Source organism: Lepisosteus platostomus, chromosome 23, assembly GCF_059453375.1.
Source record: "Lepisosteus platostomus isolate fLepPlt1 chromosome 23, fLepPlt1.hap1, whole genome shotgun sequence".
In the NCBI taxonomy this organism is placed as follows: domain Eukaryota; kingdom Metazoa; phylum Chordata; class Actinopteri; order Semionotiformes; family Lepisosteidae; genus Lepisosteus; species Lepisosteus platostomus.
In genome coordinates, this window is record NC_142633.1 from 14,856,108 (window position 1) to 14,866,849 (window position 10,742).

The 10,742-nt window shown below is 38.3% G+C and overlaps 1 protein-coding gene across 3 annotated transcripts in view; it reads right to left on the minus strand.

Annotated features, from left to right (window-relative positions):
* ajap1 (adherens junctions associated protein 1) overlaps positions 1-5,623 on the minus strand; it is a 51,563-nt gene extending 45,940 nt beyond the window's left edge. Inside the window, exon 1 of one of the 3 annotated variants that reach the window (XM_088616957.1) lies at positions 4,734-5,623. In XM_088616957.1, coding sequence (XP_088473083.1) covers positions 4,734-4,762 — 29 coding nt within the window. In that variant the 5' untranslated portion in view covers positions 4,763-5,623. Of the gene's footprint in view, positions 1-3,647; positions 3,787-4,733 lie in introns of those variants that run through there. The other 2 variants (XM_088616955.1, XM_088616956.1) reach the window with 2 other exon arrangements.
* Between the last annotated feature and the right edge of the window lie 5,119 nt (positions 5,624-10,742).

A 10,742-nucleotide genomic window follows, 5' to 3' on the forward strand; every position in this document is an offset into this window, starting at 1 on the left:
TTTTTTTAGAAAAAAACGGTGATCATTCCATTTCAGATGTCAAAATGGTGCTAATAATAAAAAAATACTTAATATCTAAGAAGGTATATTTGAAATTTGATAAGGTACTGTTGTAAAAAGGTACTTTGCATTGCAAAAGCATATACTGTATACTATTTTCTAGACTTAGTATATATCCAACTCTTCATTTTCTATAAAAGAAATGATTTTATCATATCATAAAAACATAGCAGTCTCTTTTGATGGTCTAGGCTCATATAATAACCTCTGAGAGATTACAAAAGACACAATGAATATTCACTGACATTTCATTGGAAAATAATAATCACACAATGTACAGTATAATGCACATTGTGCATTCTATGTGAAGTAGACATTGTATAAACAAATAGCTCAACAGCGGAGTGTACAATGAGAAAAGTGTGTCACACTATCAATTGTCTCTCTTGAAATAAATTATGCAAACTGCTATCTTGCCTATTTTTAAAGCATGATGGATTTAAGGGACGCAAAAAAGATTTCTCACATGACTTCCATTTTACAGTGTATGATTGCTCTTTCTGTCACTGCTCACAGTGAAGAAGGGAAATTAAGCCTGGCCATTCTGTTTCGGCTTAGCTAGGAAATACAAGGGCCAAACGCGGCGTTAGAATCATTCTCATAGTGCACATCTCATCTGTTCACAACAAAAAGTTCATTTACATGAGGAGTATGGGACTGATGCAGGCTGCATAAAAGCAGAAAATGATCACATTTTTTTTACGCAAGCCCTGAAACTCAAGCAAGAATGTCGTTATGTAATACAGTATGGAATTGGGTCAGGATCTGGACCATTGCAAGACTTAGCTCTTGGGTTTGATTTCAAGAGAGAAAAAATTGAACAACCAGGTAATTAATGACCTTAAATCCCCTGTCATTCGGTAGACTTACTACAAAATGAACTTACAAAGCTACAGTTTGCTTGTGATATTACCTCATTTTATGGTTTGTCTGTAAGGACAAGTATCACAAGGCATTTCATTATATATTTCAAAACATTTACTGTATACATGGCTCCAGTCTTAGAAAGTCAGTGTACTCAAGGAATTGTTACCAAAGCGGATAGAAATCAATACCTCTAAGGTTCTACATCAATCTAATCAAGAACACTCACATTAAACACAGGTATACGAACATATTCACCACTGTTAACAACAAGAGAACCAATGTATCATTGTGCAGTCTTTCATTATAATCATCCTTAAATCTCATCCAAAACCCCTAATAGTAAATAAGTCTTCATACTGTATATGCAGGTAGTAGCAATATATTACAAGAGTAAAACTAATAGAAACACATGGCATACAGATCTCCATACAGAAATGGTAAAACTCTATTTAAAGCCTTTGCTATGCAGCTCATTGAAACCCTAACACAGCTAAAAACAAGTTTAGCTAGCCAGTCAAATTAACATAAGTGCCAAGAAAAATATGCATTCTCCAGGTAAAAGGGTGGGCTCTATTTAAACAGCAGGTTGTGTTTAAATGAATATCCATATTTAAAAATATTAATAACTATATTTTTGTAACTCAGCTTTTCATTGTTTGAACATGTATAGGTTTCAAAAATAAAATAAAATGTGGCTGTGGCCCCATGTTGAAATACAACAGATACACAGTGAACAGTATTACTAATGTAAACAAATGATATAGGAGTTTAGTTGCTGTACTTTACAGTATGACGATGCGATTTAACGCTTGTGAATATATAATAAGTACTTTCTTATCTTACCACTAGTGGTCAGCACTGACTCCGTGGGCATCTATTCACCTATATTTCAGCATAATAAAGCAAATAATTGAGCTTGTGAACTGTTCCACCTGTCTGGATTGTTGAGCTCAACGTGAACTGGGGTGATGTACTGTATATTACGGGTCTGACCGCGCTCGGGGTTTGGGTAGACATGAGCTGCCCAGGGATCTTTCAGCGCCCCCAGAAACAGCGCCCCCTGCAGGCTTGCCGGCTGCGAGCGCGGCAGCTGCTCTGGTTGTGCACTCGTCCAACCGGCGCTGCAAGTCCACAACAGCTCTGCGCGGCTCGCGGAGCGTGAAAAACTGCGGAGCTCCACTGATGGGTCAGCCGTGTGGGTACAGGATCAGCGCTCTAAGCCAAAGTGATGGGCGATTCCTGATTGCACAGTATATACAGTATCAATTAAAACTGCCGAGTTTAAATCAAATATGTAATAAAAAGAAAGCAAATGCTCCCGTTGTAGGAAGAACAAAAGTGTTGAATTGTTTGTTTGCATAATCTGTGTTTAGAATTCTATTAAAATAACCTCAGGGTGAAGTTTAAACATTTCAGCCCACAACAAAGGCCAGGATTTTCTTACGTTTTCTGGTCATAAGTGTTCCTTGGGGGAAAAAAAAGACAAAAATAAACTTTCTTTCTTGAAATTTATGTTATTTTTACAATTTACATTTAATGCAGATACAGTAACTCTTAATGATAAAAACATTGTGTCAAGAAGTCCAGAATCTTATCCACCAAAACCATTAGGCACACAGATGGTAGTAATAAACTCTCCTTCAGACTGCTGATTACTCCTAAATATTGTAAACACAGAAGAAATGGCAAATGCATTTTACAAAAATACTGGATGACCATGCTGACGTTTATTATTACTGACTGTATTATTTTAAGATGTTCCAGGATTTGCAACACGGACTTCTAAAGAATAACAACTAATTAGCAGCCCTTAGAAGCAAGTACTGTTCATGTTGAAAAAAGAAGGCCCGACTTGGGAGAGTCATTCTGTATCTGGGCAAGGTGTTTTCCTGACACGTTTGAATCTGACCAAGTCAGGCGGATGTACAGTAGTTCCCAGATAACTTCCACGGAGAAAAAAAGGCTTCAGAATGAACAGCACCCACATGTTAGACTAGAACTCGCCTAGCATCTCATGTGAAGGACATTTAACAGCTGTGAAATGAAGCACAGCCGCTGGCTGATTTATAGTGACTTACAACTACTGCCAATTCATACTTTAAGTGCACTTGAATAATAGTAAAAAAAAACAGGTTGTACTTTAGTTCTGCATCTCAGTGAAAAAGAACGGCATTAAGCACCTAAGAGTGAGCTTGTACAACTGTCTTCTCAAAGCGAGCGAGATTTCTCTATTAGGCTGTGTGGAGTCACGAAACTGAACACTGAAACCAGTGGAAACGACGAACCACACGACCTCTAAATTAAATATTTACAAAAACCTAAAGTGTAAAATTACAATACGGTTATGTGATTCTAGCTCTAGGAAGCCGATTCATAAAAGAGAACATTTTATTTAGTACGGGCTTCAAAAGACATCTCTGCATATATAGTTCACAGGTAGTGGTCATTCCAAGTTTTTCATGGAGTATTGAGGTTTGGGGGTTGAGGTCATTCAACGATACCATTCACATATTATTTTCACGACATTAAAATATACCTTATCTGGCTACCACAATTACGTTGCGTAACCTTGGCAATGCATTTATCCAGAGCTGAAGACAAAATCTTGCTCGAAACATCTCCCGTATTTGTACAAACTGTTAAGAATTATGTGAATGCTTAGTCTCCGTCCCGAAAGCAATCGCTTCCTCCGCGTTATAATTATCCATGAGGCTACTTACATTGTTTTAAACGGAACTGCAGCCAGGGGAGGTTGTGATGTGATTTTAAAGGGGGTTTTCAAAACTTCTTTCTTCACAACTCGACGCCTTTGAACCGACAATGTGAAATATCAGGGGTATGAAAAGAGCCCGCAAAATGGCAGTTTTCAGTTAATCCAGCGCCGAGGCTGATATTATTCTATATCATATTGGTACTTATGAAAATTTCAAACGCTGTAATTGCAAACCTACTGTAGGCGCCTGTCGGTGCGCACTAAGTAATATTCACATGTACAGTAGAAATTGCGTTTTGATTCCCATTTTCCTCGTTGAGATAAATAACGTCCATCACCCTTCAGACACCTTATAGCGTTAAAGCAAACAAAAAGGCTGCAAAGTTTAAGTTAACCTGTTTTTTTTTTGTCGGTTGAGCTGAAGGAATATTATCACAGGGACGCTTTTAATTTACCTTCCAATTACTTGTATTATCCCCGTTTCTTTGATTTAACAATTCTTTTAAGATGAATCATAAGGAAAACGTCTGTGTGGGTGATTAAAATTATTTTCCTTGGCCAAAATACCATTTCACGAATTTATAAAAAATAACTGTTTGAACATATATTTTAATACTGTCGTGCGCCTTTGCATCAGTACAAGCCTTTTCAGTCAGACGTAAGTGCGATTATCATCTCGTTCTTATGGTGTAAATTCAGCGACCCCTAGTGCACAAAGCATTTTCTACAGCTGTTTTCTTGAAGTTCCAAAACGGCTGCAAATATTGTTTTCCAATTAAAACGAAGTCATTCGAGTAACAAAATGTTTGCACAAAAAAAGGCATTGAATACTGGAACGCTTACATTTATTGTCACCACCGACGTCTAAAACGTCACATAAGAATAAACGACAAACTAGTTCAAGCTTGAAAGGGGGGAAAATGAACGACGGAATGTGAATTCTCCTTAAAGGTTTGCAAATTTCATTGCTCTAGCAACATGCACACCACTTCAGGTAAACGCGTTTGTCTCTTACAGCTGGCAAACGACACACAAAATAACTTCCCGTAGCTGTCGGGTACTAAACCAGAAACGTGAATTCAACATTTCTTACCTGTGCGCAATAAATCTTTTTATCCACATTTTCTCTACAATAAATCCCGAATCACTTCTTCAAGTATCCACCCATTTATATAAACAAATCTTTCCCCAGATGCCGGCAGATGCACATTGAACAATTAAGCGAGGGACCTTATTCCAGATATTAATAACGCAATCATTCTGAAGGTTTGCCACAGGGTCGGAAGCGTTTAACAACTCCTAAAAGGAAGGTTTATCTCCAGGAATAACAAAAAGGAGAAAAATCATGAACCGTAAGTTGCTCAATTGTTTTCTTGTCTTTCAGATGGATTTCTAAAGAACGCAGCTGAAGAAGGCAGTGGTATCTGTCCGGGGCAGGTGGTCTTCTAAGTTTTTTCAAAGCCTTTCCTTCTGCCCAATCTCTCACATCAATCAAACTTTCGATTTATTCAAAAGCACAATATATACTCCTGCGCGAAGTCTCCCCCAAAAAGCCACGAAAGAGGTGAAGGACTGCAAAACACAAGACGAACCGCCGTCATTCCTGGTGTGTTTCAGCTCTGGAAGTGATCACGCATTTGTTTCAGGCTAATGTTTTAATACAGGACCAAGACATCAGATATTTTTTTTTTTAAAAGGAAAATACAACAGAAAAATTAAGAATACATCCTCAGTTTCAGCACGGATGCCAGTGTGATGCACTTCGCATGCAGTTGGATTATAAAAACAAATCAGAAAAAATATAAGAAAACGCAACTCTGCGACTGGCTGACTGGGGGAATGAGATTAGGGAGGCGAGATTCCTCACGCGGAGGGAGAATGAAAAAAAATGTAGCACTTATCATTTGGAGAGACAGTGAAATGTTATCATACCGCACCGCAGCCTCTGCTTCTCTCCGACTAACAACCTGATAGTCCAGCCTAGCCCGACACTTACGTGACGTCATTTTAAAGTCAAATATGTAATATAATAAGACACCCCCACCCCACACACAGACAGATATGCAAACGGAAAGGCACAGACATTAACACAGAAGGTTAAGCCCAGTAACACACTTAGTTTGGAAGTCATTTGGAAACCGAACAGCCAGAAGAGACATTTTAAAAAAAACAAAACAGTCTTCTTACATCTTACGTTAAACCCACTTCTTGTTGGATTGCTTCATGACGAAGTCACTTCGGCAAATTTATTTTTTTTCTAGATAGAAACGATGTACTGTATTCTCTCCCCTACTCCTCAGGGTATCAGGTTCATCAAGAGCGAAAGATAAATGTAGCGGTGCAAGTAATTTAATTCAGAAACCGGTTTGTAAAAAAAAATAATCAGTGGTTTAGACAGAGAAAACAAAATCCTGAAAGATATGACAGACACAAAAAGAAGACCAGTAAAAATCACATGAGTACTTTCTGTATGGAATTTCAATTGTAAATGAAGTAGTCTTTCTCTGGAGAATGGTACAGTATAGCGTGATGCCACGGTCGTGCCAACATCTTCGATAGATAATGTGCAACACCGTTTAGATTAGAAAATCTTAAATGTACTGTATATCGTCATCCATTCTTTTTCTAACCACTCCATACAAGTCAGAGTTTTTCCCTGAAGCCAGTTAACCTCCCAGCATGAACAGTATTTGGTAGCTTAGTGTTAGAAGTCGGCACTATCACACAAGTTTGATTCCAGCCAAAACCCAGCCTGTCTTTTGACTGTGGGAGGAACACAAGGAGAATACAAGTTGAACATACAAACGCCACTCAGATAACATCCCAGCTCTGAGATTGAACGCAGAGCTCCAGTGCTCCAAGGCAGCAATGCTCACCACTGTACCACAATACCGATCATATCATTAAAAAAAATGTCTCTTATAAAAGGACCAAAACCTGAAAATAAATATACCCCTACAATGAGGCAAAAGTATTAAAATTGCCATATCCCCAGTTTATGTAAGAGGTTGAATTGCTGACCCGCTGGGAGTATTAAATACTTCAGGATTTCTTTCTCTCCACACTGTTGCCTTGCCACCAGGAAAACAGACAAAGTCCAGCAGATTGGCGTTTCCAAAACAAGACAAATACTTTGTATTTGTCTCTGAAATTGTTCCCCAGAGAACAGAATAATGGTCGGCCTTCTTCTTCGAGATATTGAACAAGGGGAAAAAAATCACTGTACCAGTTCTCGTTAGAGGCAAGGGAACTGAGATTGTCTTCAATTAAAACAAATAAATCTCAGCTCTGTTGGGGGATTTGTAAGACTCTGAAAAGGTATTTCTTTTCTGTTCATCACTAAGTCACGCATCCCCATTGTCTGACTGCTCACAAGGGCAGACTAAAGATCTCCTCATTTTTAGTCCTCCCTTCCTCTTTTTCTTCAATTAGTAAGGCAACATACAGTATGCTTGTCAGCATAATTAAACTGGGAGCTTGCCCTCCCCATATTCAGACAAAAGTGAGCACTCTACGGCTCCCAAATGTTTTTTTTTCATAAATTAAAATATTCCTCAAAATCCTCTCATTAAGGCAGTAGAGGCTACACAACCAGAGATCTCTCTCGGAGCATAACAAAAATAATTTTTCCAAGCACCCACTGGAATCTCCTAGCCAGATGGTTGCTCATGGCCTTACATTTCCGTTGTGTCAGTAGGGATAGTTGTATTGAATATTAATTCTAATCTTACACATGGAACATAAAAATGTTTACAAATGTGAGGGGACCATTGAGCCTGTCCAGCTCATTTGTTTTTTAGTAGCTAATTGATCCCAGGATCTCATCCAGACACTTCTTTAAAGACGCCAAGGTATCCGCTTCAACAACTTGCCTGGTGAGCCTAATCCAGACTCGCACAACCCGAGAGTAAGAGTTAGTATTCTTCCAGGTAGCCAGAGGGAATCAAATACATGTAATTCAGGAGATTAATAAGTAGCACCTTATATAATAATATAAACTCCTGGGCTCTAATTTCTAATAGACAGGATATAAAGAATGTATGACTTTTCATAAATTAAAAATTTGCAGTCTACAGTTCTTTTTTTTATAACAAGGGCCATTTATAGAGCCTTAGTAATTACAGGGTTAAAAACTTGCTCTTCAGTGTAAAATTTCAATTAAGTTCCTAAATGCGTCTCATGTTACAGTCTGGCATGTAATTTTTTACCCTGAAGGTCTTTCTTCTAAAAAAAGTGGTTGCTATCGTGCGACCAAATGACTCGAGAGGTAGGCAAGGGAGGTAAGAACAAGAGTCATTTATGTAGATTGCTGTGTAGCTCTAGATATTACATATTTGTATTGTGTAATGAGTGGCTTAAATTTAAGAAAATAATGAATGCCAGGCTATATTCTCCTTTCTACAAAGCCGTTATAAATTAAACAGCTGTTGTAACTTGGGTTTGACATGGTTGAAAGCACAGTATGTACTGTAAGCTCTCCTTCCAGTGAGTTTCCTTTCATTTGCATTATAACACTAGTTTCTCCAAGGTTCCTTCAGTTCAGCCATGTCAATATTTTTGTTGAGTCACCTCTGATTTCCTCTCTACGATGTTGCTGAGGATACTGCTGGGGGACTGCCTGGTGATGAAGTTAAACTTGTAGATTTCTCCTAGTTCCCAAGGTTGCACTTAAGGCTTTCTTTTCATTGAGCCACATACTTGAGCCATGAGAGGTATTGTACTTTCGTTGTTTGGAATTGTCTTGCAGAACAATTGCTGTTCCATGACCTTTTGCTCCATGTTTTAAGTAAGAATGAGGGCAGCGTCTATTTCTGTCCATAATGTACAGCAGCAGGGATCTGGATGCCTCTGAGAAATAAAGTGTTTGTCTTTTCATTTTTAACTCAACACCCTCCTTCTGAATTAATACAGAATCCGCTCAATGCCCGCTAATCGCATTCTAATCATCGTTGATTTGTGGCAGATTAAAAAAATCAAGCAACAGACTTGGAGAAGGAGAATTGATGAATATCCAGCGGTGCTTTTATTCAGTGGTCTAGGAACTCGTTTTCTGCTCCACTAGGACTTGCAATAGTAGTCTCTTAAGCCCAAAGTCATAGGTTTATCCCTAGTAATATTGCATTATGTGCAATATAGAGCACTTTGTCCTCAAGAACATTCAGAGGCATTCCCGGAATGAAAGTGAAAGATTAATTTACAAGGTAGCCTGTTGAAACTCAGATGCCCTTAGCAGAAATAAACTAAAATTAACTCTGTGGTGTGTTTGAGAGCAAAATCCATATCTTTTTAACCCTTTGCATCTTTATAGTTCTTAATGTCTGGTTTAATAGTATCGTGTAGTTTTCTTGGCAGGTTTGCAGATTATTTGGTGTTATTGTACATGCTCTATAGCTTATAACTCTTTTAATTCATTATGATCTTACGATTGACTACAGTAATATGACTCATAAAAAGCCATTTAAAGAGGTGTTCACTGTGTAAAGGAGGTCTAAATCAAGACTGATGGTCTTCTTAATTCTTAATTGATGTCCACTTGGGTAGCTGATAGAGGAGCAATGTATTTTGCTTTCCCTGCCAAAAAGAGTAAGGAAAAGCACCTACTGTAGTGCATAAACAAAAACAGAACAGCTGTATCCAAAACAAGCTTATCAGACGTTCATTACATAGTGCAGTATGGAGAGAGAAAATGCAATTAGACAATGGTGAGAAAAGAAAAAAAGGCATGCGCTTAAGCATCCTTTTACTCATGCTTGTTGTCCAGCAACATATGCATGTGAGTATATTAATCAAAGATCAAAAGGGTTTCTAGCAAGAAGGAAAGAAATCCAACACCCACTGTATTTTCAACAGAATGCTCAGCTTTCCTCTGTAGTTTATAGCCACCCAGCTCTGGTGGCATTAACACACTATACAGTATCATATTGCTTACTACATACCCTCCACGGATGCCTTTCTTAAGTTTAGGTTATGATTTGCACTCCCTAACAAAAGTGATATCCCAAATATCCATTGAAATGATTCATCATTGTCATATTGTTACAGGCAATGGTAATAAGATGAGTTATTCACTGCCTATATGTTAGAACAGATCACACTGTTAATCATGCCCTGAAGGGACCAGATCGAGGGAACCGTTTGAACGGAGTATCTTCTATATGTGTTACCCTCTCTGCACCACCCCCCCCCAAAAACCATTTCAGATAATGCACAAGAAAAAAATCTATATAAGAAAATATGAGGAAAATGTAAAAATAACAGATGGCCTACAGATGGAATTGCAACCCGCACAAACTAAGGTTTTATTTGGGAGAGGATGCACACCTGCCAAACAAGAATGAATTAAACATGGCTGTCAAAATGATCTAGATAATAATTCACGCATACAGGGGCCTATGTCATGCATGAAAGAGCTTGTAACATCGGGGCACTTGCAAACAGAGATGAAAACAGGTCTGACCATTTCAAAACTCTGCTTTCTGTTCATATGCAAGTGAATATCTGCTTTGTTTTGGACATGCTAGCTGGTGGCAGCTGGTAAGCACAAATGTCTTACACGAGATCATCTTCTAAAAGAATTATTACTGCTTTGGCACCAGTAGGTGGGGTTTCTTATCACTGCTTTTGTCACACAACACTCTGACAGCAGCAAATCGAGAGCTGAGAAATTCTATGCTTCAAAACTGAACATAAAATGAGCACAAATTCATCTGTCAGTTACCAGCAATCTGCTTATGTGGATGCAGAGGCCAGTTCATTGCAAAGTGCACAAATGCATTCACACAAACAGGGACAATTCAGAGATCTCAGAAAACTCCCCTGAACATGAGGAGGACATGCAAAACCCACAGAGACAGGTGCTACTGTTTGGAATTGAACTGAGGACATAGAGAACCCCTGATGAAGCCACAGATATAGACTGTGTACAGCAAAAAAAGCACTGGCTTTATTTAAGCTATATTTCATATGCAATGTACAGTAACACATGCATTCTCACAGGAGTCCAGAGGGGTTATCACAATTATTCTAAAAATCTGTAACAGTGCAAGCTGTCTCAGTTAGAATATTTTTGATCACACAAATGGTTTTCAGTTATCTGACACTG